The sequence below is a fragment of the Lygodium microphyllum genome, chromosome 27, assembly GCF_053477565.2.
Source record: "Lygodium microphyllum isolate KBCC chromosome 27, Lygodium_microphyllum_v1.1.10, whole genome shotgun sequence".
NCBI classification, from domain to species: domain Eukaryota; kingdom Viridiplantae; phylum Streptophyta; class Polypodiopsida; order Schizaeales; family Lygodiaceae; genus Lygodium; species Lygodium microphyllum.
In genome coordinates, this window is record NC_141161.1 from 102,052,987 (window position 1) to 102,074,283 (window position 21,297).

General features: G+C 44.8%; 1 protein-coding gene across 7 annotated transcripts in view; it reads left to right on the top strand.

The window, feature by feature from the left end:
- Positions 1-9,094: 9,094 nt before the first annotated feature.
- Positions 9,095-21,297, top strand: part of RRP41 (3'-5'-exoribonuclease family protein) — a 99,014-nt gene continuing 86,811 nt past the window's right edge. For all 7 annotated transcript variants that reach the window (XM_087668690.1, XM_087668683.1, XM_087668685.1 and 4 more), the window contains exon 1: positions 9,095-9,249. In XM_087668690.1, coding sequence (XP_087524816.1) covers positions 9,190-9,249 — 60 coding nt within the window. In that variant the 5' untranslated portion in view covers positions 9,095-9,189. The remainder of the gene's footprint in view (positions 9,250-21,297) is intronic.

Genomic DNA, 21,297 nt, shown 5'->3' on the forward strand with positions numbered 1-21,297 from the left:
TTATTTAGGACTTTTTTGCACTTCTTGTGCTTCCATATTTTTCTTGGCGCACCTTGGTCTTCCGTTTCAATTTTGCCTTGGCCTTTGTCTTCTGCTTTAGATTTTCCATCTTTTCCACCTTGTTCGTTTAAGGGTTAACACAAAGAAAGGAGCTTTGGTGTTGAGGCTACTACTTGAGGTCTTTAAGACTTCAAAAAAATCTTCAAAATATCCCAAATCTTTGCTGAAACCTTCAAATTCAGTGTAATTAGGGTGGCATTTGGGTGGTAGGGGAGAGAAAATGAAGAAATACTTAAGCTTTAGCTTAATAGGCTTTGGAGGACTGAGAGTTAGGGTTCTGGCGATTGGTTTTTCTACTCGTGCAGCTCGTGGATATAATCATTTTGCGCAAGACTTGATGGGAAGGAAGCTTGGGGGTAGAGCTTCAGTTGCCCTAATGGATGCCTGGTAAATCACAGCATGCAGAGATAGCATGAACTGTACGATCAGAATATGGCATAGAATGGGCAGCAACCTCCAATTGTTGCAATGCTAGAGCTAGCGTTTACAAATGTTAGGCTCTGATGCGACAGAGAGCTATGCCAGGAGTAGACAAAAGTTTCTCCAGAAGGAAGCGTAGGGAAATATGGGATGTAGGAGTAGATCAAGAAGCTCCAAGTGAGCTAGGTACTATCTGGCTATGGTAGACAAGAGGGCATAGTGAAGATGGAGGTATGAAAATTGGAACCATGAGCTGGCCTGAGGTTAGGAGAAGCTGGAAGAGCAGAGAAAAGAGCTGGGTTGAGCTCCATGGCCAACCGGGCTCTGATACCATGTCAAAAGACGCAAGATTGAGGGCATGGCAGAAGCTATGGTGGATGGAAGATGAAGATTAATCTCATGATCACATAGACAAAGACTTGACCTATTACACAAGTGAATTAGGTTCCAAGATTGAGACTTGGACTCATAAACACAATCTTTTGTATAAGACTAACAATGACCAAGACACTAATTGAAAGAGGAAAGCATCATGATATTGCATTCATCATAAATGAAAAAGTGATAGTCAAGTACAATGCTTTATAATTGTTGGATAGGTAGTTGTCTCCCTCTATGTGCCTATGGGTTTTAGTTTGCTTGCATGTCCTAAGCCTAGAACTGCCTCATACAAAGAGGCTAAGTTAGGTGTGATTGTAAACATCTCAACATTGTGGAGGCTATAGGGGAGTTGCCAACAGGCTCTAGAGCTACCTCCACTGAGGTGAGTCAGACCATAAAGATACCATGACCCATCAGTACAACCTCCATAATTTCACAATGCCAATGTGCAAGGTAGAAAGAAGCTAATCACAAAGTTATGCCTTCGAGGGAGAGTGCTCTACAACCTTACCAAAAATCACATCTCCTCCAGTTCCCTTTCTATGGCACAAACATACAAGAGCTACTCCTCAATGAGAGTGATGTGCAAGGCGTGTGACTAGGGGACACTCACAAAGTTCTTCGACATTAGACCTGAGGTTTCCATTGCGAATCTTCAATGGGGACCTTTTGAGTATGATGTTTGTTGACCCGGGGGGGGGGGGGGGGGGGTTCCTTGAGGGTATGGGGCAACTACGGGTGTTTTTGGTTTAGCCAACCTATAGAGGGGGGGGGAGGGAGGTGTGTGGTGGTAGAACAGTGGGGGAAGAAGGTGCAGATGAAGAGAATATACCTAGTGGCCACGTGCCTATGGACAATGAGACCTTGTGGGGGGGACTAGTGATAGGGAGGTGGGGTGGGAGCAATGGCTTGTGACTACCACATGAGGGAGGAGGGGTTGAATGGTAAAGCAATGGCGTCCTAGTCTTGGTAGAGCAGTAGCAATCATCAGAAGTAGGGGCAACATTCATCATGCGACATGATTCTTTGGAAGCTAGATGCTAAGGCTTGGCTACTTACTTAGGGCCCAACTGCATAGACTCTTAGTGGGGAGGGGCTCACCTGCCCTAAGGAGTCGCTACATCAATATGTTGCCATCCAGCCCCTATCTCCCTCTAGCATCCCACTACCCACTAAAGTACCTCTAGGTTTGCATCCTTGTAGATATCTCTTCAAACCCTAATGGAGCAAGTAGAGCCAACTTCCTAGGCTATCCCCACTAAATATGTATATGCTCCCCTAGCTGCAAATTTCTCAATCCCAAACTTGAAGATTCCATATGGCTAGATATCTATTTATCTCCCGATGACAACTTGGGGCCCTTTGCTCTTGAAACTCCTACAAGCTATGCTATATTCCACTCTCATTGGAGGCATGGCCAACATTCCTAGAAGCCCTCCTAGAGGAGAAGCTCCCAATTCTAAGCACTAGGTGTGAAACCACAAATCATCAACTTCCCTAGAAGGGCCCGACTCTAGTACTCTAGATTAATAATCCCCAAATCTCCCTCTGAGTGTTGTTTTGATGATGGTGGTCAGTTAGATCTCCTTAGTACTAGAGTCCTTAGAGGTGGTCTCCATTCTCATTAGAGGCATGATTGACATTCCTAGAATCCCTCCCAGAGGAGAAGCTCCCAATTCTAAGCACTAGGTGTGAAGCCACAAATCATCAACTTCCTTAGAAGGGCCCAACTCTAGTACTCTAGATTAATAATCCCTAAATCTCCCTCTGAATGTTGTTTTGATAATGGTGGTCAGCTAGATCTCCTTAGCGCTAGAGTCATTGGATGTCTCCCAACCAAACCGTGGGAAGATGCGCACTAGGTTGCATGAAGTGGCACATGAAGAGAAACACCAACAAGAAGCTATATACCAAGCCATTTTTAGCAAGACTTAGTGAACTGCTAGCATTTAGCTTGCTAAGGAAAGGTGAGCACTCTAGTAGGTCAGCTTTCACTAGATGGAGTCTATCACTAGCATGAATTGTTAGGTTACTATGATGTTTAGACCCACTTGGAACCCCAAATATGTATAACTGTCTATGCATTGCAAAACCATCTACTAAAAGGGGCTTGCCTCCTCCCTCCCCTACCCTAGCTTTTTCCTCAACAAAAAACAAAACAAATCTTCCCTCTCCTTAACTGAATAGCCTCCCCCCCACTCCACCCCTCTCTTAAGTCTTTAGAAGACTATTCATTGTCTTTTCTTCAAATCAAAAGTCATTCCCCCCTCCTCCCAACCTTCTAGACCTTTCTTTTCTCCCTATAATGCCAAAAAACCCTTTTGTGGGGCATATTAGGAAACCCACCCCTCCCCTTGACTAAGTGACCCCCTTTGGATATATGGTGGAGAGTCTAGTAATATGTGAGGGTGAGGAGAAGGTAATGTGAGGAAGGGAGGATTATGTGAGAGAGAGAGAGAGTGAGTGAGAGAGAGAGAGAGAGAGAGTAAAAGAATACAAAAGAGAGAGAGAGAGAGAGAGAGGAAAATGTGACAGTGTGGAAGAAGAAAGAAAGAGGAGAGAGAAGAATGATGAAGATGAGAGAATGTGAGAGTGTGAGGGAGTTAGAGAAAAAGAGAGTGTGAGTAGCAAAGAAGAGAGAAATGTGAGGATTGAGAGAGAGAGAGAGAGAGAGAGAGAGAGAGAGAGAGAGAGAGAGAGAGAGAGAGAGAGAGAGAGAGAGAGAGAGAGAGAGAGAGAGAGAGAGAGAGAGAGAGAGAGAGGTTGAAAAGTGATCAAGGGGTTTTGAGATCATGAGTAGATAGGTGAGAAGTCCATCTATCTCTACGATTCAAACCCATGTACATGGACTACACCTCATGAAATCGCCACCAATCCAAGGATGGTTGAGCTAAGACAATATTATAAGTATTAGGATCACCTCAACAACCACTTTTATCAAATATGTCACTTACACCTCTAAAAGGACCCTAGTAATCTATAAGGAGGATTACTATGAACTTGGTAAACCTAGAGAGAGCAACATAAGAAACCTAGTATGAATGGACTATTCACGCACATAAATTGATGTAAAATAGACTATTCTTACACTATCTTTTGTAAGAATAGCACATTTAATATTTTGTATATGCTAGAAGCACATTCTCTCTTCTACATACTTGCATTAAGAGGAACATGTTCTTAACCTTACAAAACCAAACATGTAAGCCTATGATAACCAATACATACTTAGGCCAAAAATAGGACACAAAAAAGTATAGGGTGTGCTTTCCCTTCAAAATCCATTAGTAAGCCCAAATAGGCCAAAATGTGGCATACATCAAATGATTACCACCAAACCCAAGTTTCAATTTCAAATATAAACAATTGCCTACATGCTACCCACATAAGGAACAATAGGTATAGTGTATGCTTTTCCTCAAAAATCCATCAACAAGCCCAACTAGACCAGAATGTGGAATACATCACATGATTACCACCAACTCAAGTTTCACTTTCAAATATAAACCATTGCCTAAACTCTACCCACAAAAGGAACATTATGAAGCCCGGATAGTGTCTAGCTAATCTCCAACTTTGTTAGAGCTACTTGATGCATAAGTTTATGGATCAAGGGTTTTAATCCAAGAACCCAAATGAACACAAGGCATGTAGGTCTCCTTCTTTGATTCTCATAGAGCAAAATTTGGGCATGAGCACCTTGGGAACTCACATAGGTTCACAATATAGGCAATCACGATCTTCTTTGATTCCACTATTAAAACCCAAAAAATATGGGACTCACTGAGGACAACTTCAATCTTACAGAAAAAATTCCCCTTGCAATAGATGAGCAAAGTCACAATGCACTCATTATTTTTCTTGTTTAATTTCTCTCTCCATCTATCAATGCCACCATCTCCTCTACTCGTTCAACACACATTGGTAGGAGTTGTTTGCATATTCTGCACCTTATGCCCCATACCCTCCAAAAGAAATCATGACGAAACCAATTTAGATGACTCATCTAGATTTAAACATGTCCCCTAGGCTACTTTCCACACTAATGGTGTTGTTCTACAAAAGCTTTGAATAAGCTTATCAATCCTAGCTAATTGAACCACACTTGAGAGACAAAACCAAAATATTTGCTGACTCTCCTTCTTCTTATATTGTCTTTGGCCCTTGAAGCATCATACATGCATGCCCTTAACTTTTCTAGCTCTGCCATTGTGAACAAAGGCTGTGCGTCACTTTGCTTTGCCCTACAACACTCCCTAACATGTGGATTGATAATTTGCTAGTGTTTGACATATCATCCGCTCTTTCACATCCACATCAATCTCTTTAGGGATGCCTCTAGTGAGTTTTGGCCCTCCCCTTGTTCTTGGATGATGAATAGTGACATTCTCATACTCTGGCCTATGACTTTCAGTGTCCAACACAAAGTTTGCATGCACATTTCTCCTTTTTCGCATAACATTTTGTTGCTCAATACCATTGTGCAAGTTAGTTGTTACTTGTTTCTCCTCCAACATAGTTGATGTTACATCCACCAAATGCTTTCCTGCTAGCACTCCCTCATCCCCCACCATAAATCTATTGTGTATATTTCTAAGCGTTGGTCCATAGCCTTCATGTCTTCCCATCAAATAAGCTTTACAATGAGCACTTTGAAGATTTGACGTAACAAGGTCCGCAACACAAGTAGAGGACGTAACAAGGTCCACAACACAAGTAGAGTACAAGCTAACTTTTTTAGCATATCCAAGAGGAGCTGCCCTCATAGATGCATGTTTGCATTTTGAAAGGTTGGTTGTAGGTAGAGAGTGAGCTTTGTCTCCTTGACTTAATATCAACCTTGCCCAATCGAACCCCCTCACCTCCCACTAAGAAATCAGGTGTCCAATGACTACAATTCATCCTCATGTGCATGACTGAATCTCCGAGGAATTCTTGACTTTGTTATTGACAAGCACATTATGTCATGGACTCTATGAGTTAGATGATTTATCCCTCCATTGATAGCATAACTCCTTATGTTCCTTTTGGAATTAGGTTTGATACATTTTCTCATATGCTTCAATATACTCTTTTCCCAAAGAAAGGAGCAAAACCTCTCCTTACAGTGCATAACATTCCTCTTTTCTTTGTTGAAAGCACTATGTAATACCAACCGATTTGCCTCAGCCTCATCAACCATGAACCTGGCAAACTATGCTCCTAGGAATCCCACATTAAGCCATTCGTTTGTTCAACAAAGTCCAAAAAAACACTTGAGCATTGGTGTTTTCCACCTTGAACTCACCAACAACAATAGTAAGCAACTCTTTAGCATATGGGTGATACACATGAGCACTCACTTAGGTCCATCCATAAGTACGGTGAACATGATCAAAATGTATTGTACCAATGGGCCTCTAGGTCTCATTTGATTAACCAATTCTACTCCACTTCTTTGACCAATAGTAGAGATTTTAAAACCATGTGGCTCTTCTACATGGGCCAAGTAATTTGGAAATGAGATACCTTGAAAGTAATACACCATTCTTCATGCTCACCAAGTTTCATTGCAATTGAATAGTGCAGCCCTGCGAGCCTCACAAGCCTCATGTGGCTATAACCTAAGGTAAATTGAGCAAGGTGGAAGAGCTTCTTATCTGTTGCTTGCTTGTTTGCTTCCGTGCTCCAATGTCTTCACCTCATCCTTCAATCGAGCTTTGCAAAGCTATGGGACAACTCTAATACCATGAAAATAGACAAGAGGGGAGAGAGGTGAAGCACCCAATTGCGTGCGCGCGTGCACACACACACACACACACACACACACACACACACACACACAAGAGCAATGGAGACTTGAAAAACATAGAGAGATAGGGCTGAAATCTTATTCTTCTTCTTTTTTCTTCTTCACTCATAAGAACTAAGTCTTCAACATGATAAAAGGCTAATCTGAAAGTACCACAACGTATGTACATGTGGTCATTAAGTGTGAATCTGCTAGGAAAGAAAAGGTGGCACAATGAATGTGCCATAACTAAGGATGGACTACGTGAGGGATAGTTTAGGTGTAGAATCATTGGTGTATCCTCATGTTGGTCACCTAACACTCCCACCTAACACTCCAATGAATAATATTGTGCCACATCACCAAGCCACGTAGTAGATGCCAACTCATGTAGAGCTTGACTTCTCAACATGATTGCCAAGTATCCAACGAGTGCCTAGGAGCTCGAGATGTTACCAATGAAGTTGGCAACAACAGTAGGCACAATTTATGTTGATGTTGCTAGGGTTACCACTATAATGGCTTAGCCAAATGCTCACTTGGGTGAGCTCAAGGCAAGCTCAATAATGCCTTGGAAGGTGCCCAAACAAGTTAGGAAGAAGTCAAGAAGTGAGGAAGATCAAATGTATATATTTGAAGTTGAAGCCATGGCTACCATAAATGAATGAACTGTAGGTATTCAAATCGGGCTAAAGCAATGGCAGGTGAAAGCTTCTCGACCAAGGCTCTAATACCAGTCGAAAGGTGGAGCCCAAGTGGAAGCACAAGTAAGAGAGAGACGAGTTATGGAGGAAGACGCAAGAGAGCAAGAGAGAGAGATATATATATATAGATGTGGGAACTCTAACAGTCACGGTGTGTGACCGGCCTTCTCTTATTCAATACACTGAAAGAATAAAGAATAAAGCGATAGTAATGGGCACCCACCACTCACAAGGTACAAGTGTGTGGTCATGATGTGCAATGTAGGCACAAGCACCTTTACCCCCAACACAACAAGGAGGCACCATTTGGAGAGGATAGGAAGAGAAGATAAAGTAAATAAGAAAAGTAGAGAGAGTGACCATAGTTAAATACAATGTAGACTACACTAATCATGAGTTCACATGTAGTGGATAGATAGTTAATCACAAAGCAATATTGCAAGAAGACAAAATGTAATCAAACATAGCCAATATAGGATTAAAAAGGAAGATTACAACTAAGAATAATTGAGAAAAGCATTGTTGCCTAGCCTACATAATGTCAGAAACATGAAAACATAGGGGCAACTATAAATTTAAAAAAAAAAGGAAGTAGTCCAAGCATTAAACATAGACGTGTAGGATTAAGCTAAAACAAAAAATAGAAATGTAGGTTGTTGTTTACAAAATGCAAGGTGAAGATGGTTGGAAATAGGTTGACTTGCTCCAAAATTAGGTCCTTTAGATAACACCTAGTAGTACGAGGCTGATCAATAGTAGAAAAGTGTGAGGGCAAGGTGTCCATAACAAAAACATCACCTATGGCTCTCGAACACAGACATCTAATACCAGGTGAAAAGTGGATGCAACAATGGAAGTGTAGAAGATTGCTGTAATAGATTGCAAAAGAGAGAAAATAGAAAAACATAAAAACAAATGAACACTACAAAGGGAGAACTCAAAGACGTTCGGGAAATGGAATCCATATACTAGATAAGAGATAGTTTGTGTACAATAGTGAGTCACTGGCTATGTGGGCACTGGCATCGATTACCTCTCTCCAACAAAACTTGCTTTGGAGGATTGCAAGTGAATGAGTCATTGAGGATAAGGAAGCTTGAATAAATAGAATAAAATAATGCCCAAAATGCATCAGGTTGGCTAGAATCATAATGGCTCTACGAAATAAAGTTGGCGAGCCAAAAATGCCAAAAGTCACAAAATAAGCAAAAAAAAAAGATACTTGAAATAATCCACTATGCCTAGCCCACATATATTCACACATAGACTCACTCATGAGTTGACTAATTTGCTAACATCCATGGCTTTAAGATTTGTGAATTTTAAGTAGATCTGGCATTTGTTAACCTCTAGCAAAATATTCAATAACGTTCAACTAAATTCTTAGTTTTTTTTGATATCCATGCAGCGAAAATGTTACCTTCATTTAATTTTAAGCAATTAACAGACTACCGACAGTTTTAAAAAAGGCATTTAGGTTTAGTATTTATTTTCAACCAACAAAAATTAAACCACAATATTCTAAAATATTAAGAAACAAGTAGTTTTGACCAAAAACACACATAATCCCACTACCTAAACTTGGGTGCACGTGTCAACTAGGTGTGTCAGCGCAGTGGAGCATCCGATCAAAATATTTGGGCGCCTCATGACTCGAAGTACCAACGCGCGCCTAAAATAATCCATCAATACAAATTCATTTCGAAATTCGCCTCTAAACTTTGAAAATTTTAATGTTCTATTTGTGCTTTAAATCATTGCGCCTCTTAACTTTGAATATTTAAGGTCTAGAAGGTCATGATGCTGCCGGAGCAGGTGCCCGGGTAGCAGCGAGAACCACCAAAAGGTGCTGGCATGGCGATGGAGTTTGTGAGCCCTGAAGGTCTTCGCCTGGATGGTCGGCGACCAGCTGAGGTAATATGCTCCCCCTTTCGAGTCTCTTCTGACGAAGACACGCATTTTCGTTCTGACAGCATGCCAACAGTTTCGAAGGCGTTAGGGCTCATCAGTGGTAAACCTGTTTTTTCCCAAACACTGCGGTATGTACTCATCACCACTGGACAGTGCACATGTAGTGCCCTGTGATAGCAGTGCACATGTAGTGGCAAACCAGGTTGATCATGTCGCGTGAATGGAGTTCTTGTGTTTTCCAGGTTTCGTGAAGTGTGAGCACAGGATTTGATTACTCAGCATGATTAGGCATCCTTGCCTCTGATTTTGTCATGGTTGGTACGAATGGTGTCTTAATAGATACTCGAGAACAAGGGAACTTCATGGGAGAAGATGATAGTGAGAAATTTAGGTACTGCCTGTGAAAACAAGGGAACTTCCTGAGAGAAGCCAATAGTGAGAAGTTTAGGTGCGACTTGCTATCTTCAAGAGGCTGATCGCATGTTTGTGGATTCAGATGGGTGCAGTGCAACTGAGTCAGTTGTACTTCAAATGGTGAAGATGATAGTGGAAAGTGGCAACTACCATGGGTGGATACCAGGTCGTGTGCCACACCAAGTTGCAGTTACAAGAGCCGCTGACATGGCAAGTTAGATGACATGACATATTGGTTGGCAGATTGTTGATGTGATAGGTAGCTATAACAACAAATTGGCAGGATTAGGCAGCGCTGGTCAGATATGCACCAATGCATGTCCAGTACTGAAGAATCAGTCGACCAGCTTGGTCAATATATTTGCAATATTATCTAACGATAGTATAAACTCTCGATGAATGGTGTCTAGCTCAATTTGCTCATAGGTTAAATGGTAGTGTACTTTAATGTGTTCCATCTTTGGACTAATGATGGGGCTACCAATGCAATGGTACTTTGGTTGTCGCAAAAGACTACTATTAGAATGGCACATGGAAATTGAAGTGCCATTAACAAGCTTCTCAAATAGACGGCCTTGGTGGTGTCTTGCATTTTGCCTTGGCAATGGAGGCAACCACCATTTCTTTCTTATGATTGAACCAAACAATGGAAGCTGTACCCACGGAGAAGATGTAATTATTGAGAAACCACATCATTTTGTACAATTTTCCTTCTTCATTATTGTTTTTGGCTTTAGTTTCTAGCCCCAAAAAGGCTTTCTAGGGTCTTTCGAAAGTGTTGGAGCACCGTTTGAGAGACTGCAGTGGGTGAGACTCGAGAATGTTTGTGCCTATATATGCGACATTTCTCATTCATTCTTCACTTGTACTCACCACACTCCCTCACTTTTTCTAAGACTTTCATCTCTTTTCTCTCCTTCCACCATCTCTGCTCATCAGGTGCTAGTCACCTTCCTCTAGAGGTCTGCGTTTATGATAATAGAGGCACCATCTCCAATTGGTGACCATCCCTTCATCATGGTTATAGCATCTTGAGGATGGCACTCCTTGTGAGGAAGAATGTGGAGGCACTGCTAGGGTTTGCACTGAGCGAAACAGAGTGTATGACCAAGCACAACAAGACAAACACAGATACAGAAAGCAAAACTCAAACCCTAAATGCAAAACTCAAAACTCAAACCACAAATAGAGGAAGGGAGAGAAAGAACACAATTCTAAAGTGAATGAATACTATAAATGAATGTACGAGTATACAATGTGTTCAAGGGTAGAGCAATGTGTCAGAGACTGATATTGTTAGAGATCAGATCATAGCCTGATCAGGGGCAGCAGGGCAGGTGGCTTGGTGCAGTCGGACTGCACAGTCGGACTGCCACGTGGCAGTCCGACCTGCAGCAAGTAGTCGGCTGCATTTAATGCAGCCGACTGGGCATTTCTGGCGCCCTGTTTTTTGTCCCGTTTTCGGCTATTTATACCCGACTTCTTCAGCAGTCTAGTACACCTCTCTGCTCGCAGATTACAGACCGGTGACACGCGCAGATTCCGTCTCTGTTCGCAGATTTCAGACAGGAGACAGTGCAGACTGCAGCAGACTTCGAGGTGAACAGCAGGTTGCATTGTCGAGGTGGAGACACGCAGTCCAGCGCACTGCGTCCGTGTATATATCTGCATATCTTTGTATTCAGCACTCTTTATACAACAGATCTTCATCGTCCACTGTCTCTTTCTCTCTCTTCTCTCTCTGCGTTCTCTCTCTCTCAGTCCTACGCTTCCGCACCGCTGCACTCTGACATGGTATCAGAGCAGTGTTTGAGGGTTGACTGAGCGCAGAATCAACCTGAAGAGGAGTTTCCATCGCGACACAAATTTGCGTTTTTTGCGTTTAAGGGCAGACAGGAGGGCTGCGCCTTGGAACAAGGTTGAAACGAGTGTGGGGGCACAGGAAAGGAGTACAGGTGGTGGATTTGCTGCTGTTTACTGTTGTTTGACGTGGAGGAAGTTTGAGTTTTCAGCCTACAAGTGCAGGTTTTGCTTTTTCATCGCCTCTGGCGGGTGAAGAAGGTTCAGGACGCGGAAGAGCCGTAGCAGGCTGAGTTTTCTCAGTCAGAGGGGACTGCTTTTGCGTTTGTGAAGGCATTGCAGGTGAAGATGTCTACAGAGATTGACTTGGAGTTCCAGGCGATCAGAAGCTCGACGGCGATAATTACCGCATTTGGCGCATCATGATGTTGGCCATCCTTGAGTCCTATGATTTGGCGGAGTTGGTATAGGAGGAGATTGACCGGCCCTCGGTAAGAGATGAGTCCAAACTCTCTTCCGATGCTCGTGCGGAGTTGGCCAAGGCCCAGTCTCATTGGGACAAACTGAATGCCAGGATTCGATCCTTTCTCTTTCTATCATGCACTACAGCCGTGATCGCTCACATCGAGCACTTGACGGTGGCTCGGGAGATATGGCTGGAGCTTGATCAGATGTACAATCGGATGACCCTAATGAAGCGGGTTTCTTTGGAGGTACAGATGCGGACCTTGTCCGTAAATAAGTCTTCTTCGCTGCGGGAGCACATTAACAAGCTAAGGCAGCTTCAGATGCAGGTTCAGAATACGGGGAAGCCGATTTCCTCCGAAGACATGGCGATCACACTATTGTCTTAGTTGCCGCCACGATTCGGTACATTTTATTCTGCCCTTATTGCTTCGGGGCGAGAGTCTACTCTTCGTTGGGAAGAGTTGGTTCCTATGGTCTTGGATCAAGAGGAACAGTTAAAGGGACAGAATGCTTCCAAGTCGGAGGCGTTGACAGGTCAAGCCTCTCAGAAGACGGGGAAGGACCAAAAGAAGAAGAAGGGGGATAACAAGTCCAAGAAGGACAAGGAGAAGGACAAGGACAAAGACTCCACATGCCATATTTGTGGAAAGACTGGCCATTGGAAGAAGGATTGCCCTGACAAAGACACGAAGGACACCAAGAAGAAGGACACCAAGGATTCTGGAGCGGTGGCTGTACCCTCATCAGCTGCATTTCTTCATCTAGCTGTCATTGAGGACGCTTCACCGAATGCTTCTGATGCTGCGATGATGGCTCCCCAGGCTCGAGAGTGGATCGTTGATAGTGGTGCCTCACGGCACATGACTCCTTCATCAGATGGTGTTGCCCAGTTGCGACCCTCGTGTGGGCAAATTCTCATTGGAGACAGCTCTTCAGTATCTATTGCAGGACGGGGTAAGATGCAGCTTATTCCCGATGGACGAGGTGGTGCCCATACCTCAGAGGTTTTGCATGTACCAGGCTTAGGGTACCATCTCCTTTCAGTTCATAAGATTTGCTCCCTTGGTCTTCTGGTGGAGTTTGACAGTACTACGGTGCGAGTCCTAGATTGTGGATCAAGGAAGGTTCTCTTATCCGGATATGAGGAAAACGGCATTTACAAATTGAAGTCTTTCACCGCCCTCTCTACTCTTCTTCTTACCTCTCAGTCACAATCCGAGTTGTGGCATGCTCGGTTTGGTCACCTGAACTATGACTATCTTCGGAGGGCGTCACGTGGACAGCTTGTTCGAGGGTTGCCGGATATAGTGGTGAGCCAGCAACCATGTGTCTCCTGCATTCGGGGGAAGCAGCATAGGGATGCCATTCCCCACACAGCTTCGCGGCGGTCTACTTCACCGATGGAGCTAGTATCTACGGATCTATGTGGCCCTATGAGGAATGAGTCCTTGCGTGGGAGCTCGTACTTCATGCTGATCGTGGATGACTATAGCAGGATGTCATGGGCCTACTTTTTGGCATTAAAGTCAGAAGCTTTCTCGCACTTCAAGGATTGGCTTCTCTTTGAGGAGAATCGATCGGGCCGGAAGTTGAAGACCTTGCGATCCGACAAGGGAGGTGAATTTGTTTCTAATGAGTTTACTCGGTTTTGTGCAGATAGAGGAATTCACTAGGAGTTTGCCAATACCAACACTCCTCAAGAAAATGGTATTCTTGAACGGAAGAACTGCAGTGTGATCGAGATGGCGCGCACCATGATGGAGCATCGATAGACCCCTCAGGTTCTGTGGGCCGAGGTTGTGGCTGCTGCAGTCCACATCCTTAATCGATTCCCTACTTCGGCCGTGGAAGGGATGACCCCATTTGAGGCTTATTTTGGGACAAAGCCAGATGTTTCTTACTTCCGGGTCTTTGGGTGTGATGCCTATGTTCACATTCCCAAGGCTCACCGTGATAAATGTGAAGCAGCTTCCCGAAAACAGGTATTTGTTGGCTACAGTTCCCAGTCCCAAGGCTACCGACTGTATGATCCTGTCAAGCGGGATGTGTACACTAGCCGTGATGTGTACACTAGCCGTGATGTGCGGTTTGTGGAGGTTCCGGCTACTTCAACGGGTAAGGAGCATCCCATTCTTGGAGATTCAGGGGAGAGTTGGGCTCCTTGTACAGTTCCACTGGAGCTCGTGCCTTTTGATTATGATTCTGTTTCTGACACAGAGTCTACTGTTCCACCGGACACCTCTGAGGAGTTACCACCGGTGGATATTCCAGAGTCTTCTGCTGATGGAGAGAGACGAGGGGAGGTTCGGCCTCCTCCTCACTGGGGCCGTGACACACTCCGTGATTCAGGGATCGAGGGGGTTCCTGAGGAGTGGGGACCGCAGGATGGTCCGTGGCGGTCACGGAGGCACCAGGCAGATTCTACGGAGCTTGTTTGCTCCAACTATTGTTTGATGACCTGTGTTATGCATGACCGAGAGCCCACCTCCGTGAAGGAGGCTTTACAATCCGCACCATGGAAGAAAGCTATGGAAGTCGAGTTGGAGGCTATTGAGAGGAATGGCACTTGGTCACTCGTGCCCCGCCCCCCGAAGAAGAAGGTGATTGGAGTCAAGTGGGTTTTCAAGACCAAATACCTTAGCGATGGTTCTTTGGATAAGCACAAGGCTCGCCTTGTTGCTAAAGGTTTTGCACAGCGCCCAGGTATTGACTGTCATGATACTTTTGCCCCCACAGCTCGTATGGCGACCATTAGAGCTGTTCTTGCTTTGGCTGGCCATAGGAGATGGCCTGTTTACCAGTTGGATGTGAAGTCGGCCTTCCTCAATGGTGATTTGAAGGAGGAGATCTATGTTGAGCAGCCTCTTGGCTTTGGATCTTCAGATGGGAAAGTCTATAGGTTGAAGAAGGCCTTGTATGGCCTCAAGCAGGCTCCGCGTGCATGGAACAAGAAGATTGATTCGTTCCTCCAATCTCAGTTGGGATATCGGCGGTCCAAGGCCGATCCGCAACTGTATGTTCACACTTCCGAGGATGGTTGTGCGCTTTTTGTCTTATATGTTGATGATTTGATTGTCACAGGTGATGATGCACAGCAGGTCCAGGAGACGAAGTCAGCTTTACATCGGACGTTCGAGATGACGGACTTGGGTCTACTCCATTTCTTTTTGGGCCATGAGATTTATCAGTCTCAGAGGGGGCTCTTCATCTCTCAACAGAGATATGTACAGGAGCTCTTGGTGTCTTTTGAGATGGAGGATTGTCGGGCCCTATCTACTCCTATGGATCCGAACTGGAAGGCCACTTCCCATTCAGCTTCTCCTTTGGCGGATGCGTCCCGCTATCGTCAGTTGATTGGGTCCTTGATTTGGCTTCTCAACACTAGGGTTGATCTATGTTTTACTGTTGGGCTCTTGGCAGGGTTCATGAGTGAACCTAAGACGGTGCATTGGCAGGCTGCTCAGAGGATGCTTCGGTATTTGAGGGGGACGTCTAATTTAGGGATTCATTACCCCGCAGTGCCAGATGGGTCAGATCTTGTACTTGCAGGTTGGAGCTACTCTGATTGGGCCGGTGATATGGACCACAGGCGGTCTACTACAGGTTACTGTTTTACCTTGGGTGCAGGTGTTATTTCATGGAGTAGCAAGAAGCAGCCCACGGTAGCCCTTTCGTCTACTAAGACGGAGTATCGGGCCGCGTCTTCCACCACATGTGAGGCTGTGTGGCTTCGGAGATTATTGGAGGAGCTTGGGTGCCCCCAGACTCGTCCTACTTTGCTGCGATGTGACAATGAGAGTTGCATTGCCTTGGCAAGGAACCCTGTTTTTCATGCCCGGACGAAGCACATAGAGATCCAGTACCACTTCATCCGAGAGAAGCTTCTGGATGAGACCATCACTGTGGAGTACTGCAAGACGGAGGACAATCTTGCGGATTTGTTTACGAAGGCACTTCCTCAGGCTCTACTTTGGAGACATTCCAGATACCTCAGGCTTCTGCCCTGCCCAGGCTCTGAGAGGGGGTGTTAGAGATCAGATCATAGCCTGATCAGGGGCAGCAGGGCAGGTGGCCTGGTGCAGTCGGACTGCACAGTCGGACTGCCATGTGGCAGTCCGACCTGCAGCAGGCAGTCGGCTGCCGACTGGGCATTTCTGGCGCCCTGTTTTTTGTCCCGTTTTTGGCTATTTATACCCGACTTCTTCAGCAGTCTGGTACACCTCTCTGCTCGCAGATTACAGACCGGTGACGCGCAGATTCCGTCTCTGTTCGCAGATTTCAGACAGGAGACAGTGCAGACTGCAGCAGACTTCGAGGTGAACAGCAGGTTGCATCGTCGAGGTGGAGACACGCAGTCCAGCGCACTGCGCCCGTGTATATATCTGCATATCTTTGTATTCAGCACTCTTTATACAGCAGATCTTCATCGTCCACTGTCTCTCTCTCTCTTCTCTCTCTGCGTTCTCTCTTTCTCAGTCCTACGCTTCCGCACCGCTGCACTCTGACAGATATCCACTGGAGACAGATCTCAAGTGTGTGACTACCAGTCAGAGTGTAGGATGAAGAGGATGCAGCAAATGCAAGTGTCAGGAGGGTCTGGAACACCAAACGCAAGCATGAGAGGTGTGAAAGAGGGCTGGCAGTTGTTGCTTGATGTGGGAAGATGTCGCTTGATATGAAGAAAAGTTGTGGCTTGATGTGGAGCACCAACACGTGTCGCTTGGAGAGAGAACAACAAATGCAGGCTAAAGATATAGCTGCCAAGATGTAGTAGCTGTAAACGCAAGTAGAGGAGGTCCAGAAAATTGTCCCCAATGCTTATGGAGGAGCGCTTGATGCAAAGGAAGGTGTGGTAGCAATCGTTGGGACTAGACAGCCACGTGTATATGAATTGATAGCTGAAACTTGCATTCATAGGTGAGAAACTTGCACATAAGGGATTGAGATTGAATGGGAATAGCTTGTCTATTTATAGATGAGGATGGACCCTCCCAAATTAGGGTTTTACTCTTAAATTAGGGTTTCACTCTCGAATTGCTCCTTGTTTTAAGATTCTCATTAAATAAAGCTTGTTTTGGAGATATTTAAGTGGCTAATCGGCGTAGAATGCATTTTTTTTTACCTCAACACCCCCTCTTAGGCCCAAAACAAGATGAGAAAGGACGCCCAACCCATTGTGCCCAAGGTATCCCATCCCAAAGTAGCCAAGGCATCGGACAAAGGGTGTATAGTGGTTGCCCAGTGGCTTACCAAGACTACAAGGATGATGGTTATCTTACCAAGGGAGTCGAAGTAGTCACCCTAGAGAGGACATGGCATCGAACAAAGGGTACTTGTCGGTTGCCCAGTGGCCTACCAAGCCATATAAAAGTGGATTTTTTTTTGGGTTTAAGTGAGAGATAGTTTGTGGTCAATTGAGGAGAAGACGGTAGAATGAGAAGGGATAGTTAGGTTCTGTCAGAAGTGGTGCAGCAATGGAAGTAAAAACATAAGCTGCAGTAAATTGCTGAAACACAAGATGAGAGAAAGGAAAAGAAAGAACACAATACAGATGAGAACTCAGATGTATGCTCGAGAAATGGAATCCATATATCAGACACAAGATTGTCGTAAACAACAGTGAGTCATTGGTTGCGTGGGCACTAGTACCGGCTTCTCTCTCCACGGGACCTCCAGGTGGTGAACTGACCAATTGAGGAGCGACCCAGAATAAATAGACATGAATAACGCCATAAAACATATTAGGTCGGCCAGCAATAAACGCCCCAATATGACCATAAAATGACACGATAAAGAATATTTAAATAGCCTAAATGATATGTCTAAGCCTTTGCAGCTCAGACTCACACATGAGCTGACATATTTGCTAACATCCTCTCTCAGATCATGGGTGATCTGATACAATACAATGGTACAATGAGAATGAATCAGAAACCATACAACATAGAATCACCAAGTGGAACCATGGATACCCAAGTAGTGGGTGATCAAGCTACCACTAAGGTGCCTCGGATAGCACCTGCTGTCGATGTCGATTGTACGAGCTCTTGAAGATAGAGAAGATCATAGTAGCTTTCAATGTCTGTTAACAATGCCATTGATGTAGCACACATGACCATCCTGTCACCAATGCCATGGCACATAAATGACCATGGATTCCCTTGCTTTGGCCATTGCTAAAGTGTCCCCTCATGTGAGCTCCAGATGAAAGCCACCCACTCTCTGTCAAAGAACTAGCCCATCATGAACCTGGATGTCAATCCTAGCTTTAGGATTTGTACTTGCCAGACTTTGGTCGATGCGCCAGGGACGTCTCTCTCTAGATCCTGTGCATCTATATAGAGAGAGAGATGAGGCACGGCTGCTCCATCTCACCACCCTCTCACACTCCCTCTTTGGCATTGGAGAGTCGTGAGGGATGACCGCATCACCACCACTAGAAAACAGGTGAGGAAGGGGCCACCAAACCCTTCCCACGATTTGAAGAAGAGGATCCCTTGCGCCCTTGAACTTCACCTTGGTCGGAGAATCTGAGTTGGAATTTGAGGCAGATGATGATTCGTTGGAGGAGTCTACATCCCGGTTTATCTTTTGATCCTTTTTCTTCTTGGAAGCCCCTAACTCTTTGTAGTCCTTCTGCAAGTGGCTCTTTTTGCCACAATGATAACATTGGGCCTTTGACTCCATCTTCAAACTCCTCTCGGAAGTTGCAAGAGCCTCACCTGAACCTCCATAATGTGATGGAAGCTGCCCTTGTAGTCGCAAAGTTGCCTCATACTCAAGTAGCATCGAGGACATATGAAGGAAACTAACAGGAGTCGTAGATGTGTGCGCCCGTAAAGCATTCGCCACTCCATCAAACTCCCGAGGAAGCTTGCAGAGTATTGTACCAACAAGATGTGCCTTTGATAGGGCAAATTGCATAGTGCGAAGCTACTCTTGGATTTGGGTAACTCCAAGTAGGAATGATTGGATCTTATCTTTGGTTTCAAACTTCAGTTGTGTTGGAGTTAGCCATAGAGAGTAACGGTCCGCATGGTGGAAAGAGCCTCGTACATCAACTGCAACTTCGACCATATGTCAGAAGTTATCTTGTAGGAGGTGACCGTCAGTAGGACTTATTTGGAAATACATTGAAGGCCGAATAAGCACGGACATCATCCGAATCCTATGTAATCCCATTGCTTCTTAATGGTTGTCTTCATAAAATTAGTTGGAACAGAAGAAGGCTATTGAGGGCGTGCAAGAGCTCCGCCTCCTACAGGAGGTGACCGCCGGTAGGACTCATTTGGAAATACATTGAAGTAAGGCCAAGTAAGCACGGGCATCATCCAAATCCCATGTAAGCATTGCTTTCTCATGGTTGTCTTCATCAAAATCAGTTGGAATAGAAGAAGGCTGTTGAGGATGTGCAAGAGCTCCGCCAACAACGTACCATAACCGCTTTTGGATAAACCGGGCCTTCATCACCGCACTCCATGCTTAATAATCAGGTCCATGGAGCTTTCTTATCAGTTGATGTGCATGGAGGAGCCATTTGTAGAAGATTTAGAAGAGAAGTAGAGAAAAGAAGGTATTTGGAGAGGAAACACAGCCAAAACACGAGCATAGATTGCAAAAAACAAGAGTTCACATACAGTATAACCCCAAATCTGACCAAAAGAAGACAAAGGCTACTACAAAAAATCAACAAATCAGTCAAAAACTACCAAAATTAGCAAAAACGGCCTGAAAATACAGTCATCCAGAAGGAGTCAGGTTCACCAAAACACAGGCTGAGTAGAGACCTTGGGCCTTCGTATCTCATCCACATGGCCCGACCTTTGGAAGTGTGTGCAAAACCCTTTTTTCTTAGGAATTTGCTGCCAAGGGGGTCATGTTTCTTTGTTTTCATTAGAGGGAGTGGTGTCACCCTTGTTTTGGCTTGCCTTCGCATCTTGCGAGTTTTTGCCACTATTGATTTTTGCTCCTAAAGAAGAGGCAACCAACCCTCGCCCCTCAGAATAGATGTAAGTGGAGGACTTCTTGTGGACTTGATTATGCAGCCTTGTGTAACACAAGAATTGACACTCAAACTCATAGAAGGTCGGTAATCTAGACAATGAGATAATGTGTTGGATAAATTGGAAGTATTTGTTGGGCAACTTATTCATGAAGAATGTAGCCTAGCGTTTGACTTGGGAGAGCCAGTAGTGGCAAACTCAGCTAGTAACCTCCGATATTTGGCCAACTTGACTTTTAGATCACCCCCTTCCTTAATGGAATACTCTTGAAGCTCAAGTTTAATGTTTGTTGCACGATGGTCGAGGAGATGACTCCAACATTCCGATGCAAGAGGGAAGTACTGAAACTTAGGAATCAAACCTTGCATTAGCCTGACATTGGCTGTGGCATTGCAAGCTTGCCATTCACGGATGTAATCAGGGTGGGCTAGGTGAGGGTTAGGCATAGGGTCAAGACCAACAAGGAGGTCCCAAAGATTGTGAGATTCAAGCACTTCTTGCCAGCAACGAGGTCCCAAAGACTGTGAGACTCAACCACTTGTTGCATATAGTTTGACCAAGTGGTGAATTTCGATGTTGAAACAAGTATTGTCCCTAAAGGCATTCTTGGCCGATATAATAGGAGTGGTAGTGCTTGGATAAGGTGGATAGGCTGTGTAGTACAGTGGAAAGGAGTACACTTGGGAATGGGTCCTAGAGTGCCCACCAAGCATACGAGAAGTGTGCATGGTATGTTTGCATGGGATGACTAGGCATAGGCAGTTTTGCTGCATGAGGACCCCATGGTGGAGGGATAGGGCTATGTGGAGCAGAGGATGGAAATCCTTGCATAGGAGTGACCCATGGAAAGTGCAATGATGCACCATAAGTAGAGGATGAAAATCCCCGCGTCTGAGAGGTCATGGGGTGTGTGTGGTTGGGGGTAGTGAGGGGGATGCCCATCATAGCCGTCCCTATGGGAAAAGAGATGCCTACATTAGAAAAGGTAAGAGGAAACTGTGTTAGAAGTTGTCATTCCTTGTAACCAAACCCCCAGTGCGGAGTGGCTTGTGGAAAAGGGTAGGCGACAGTGTTAGGAGGTGGAATGCCCCCTAACAAGGCATTGTGATTTGAAGTGGTAGGGAAGTGTGAATATGGAATAGAGAATGAGAATCTGCTAAGAGCGGAGATAGAAGGTGCAACTCCCAATGTGGTAGAGGTGGATGTGGAATGTAAATCGAGGTTTTGAAATGAGTGTGATATGGCTTCAAGAGAAGAGAGTGGGATGGGAGGGAGAGAAGAAGAGTAACTGACTTGCTCAAATGAAACAGAAGATGTAGGTATAACTGATGATGAATGTCTACTTCTTGAGCCCCCTCTATTAAGA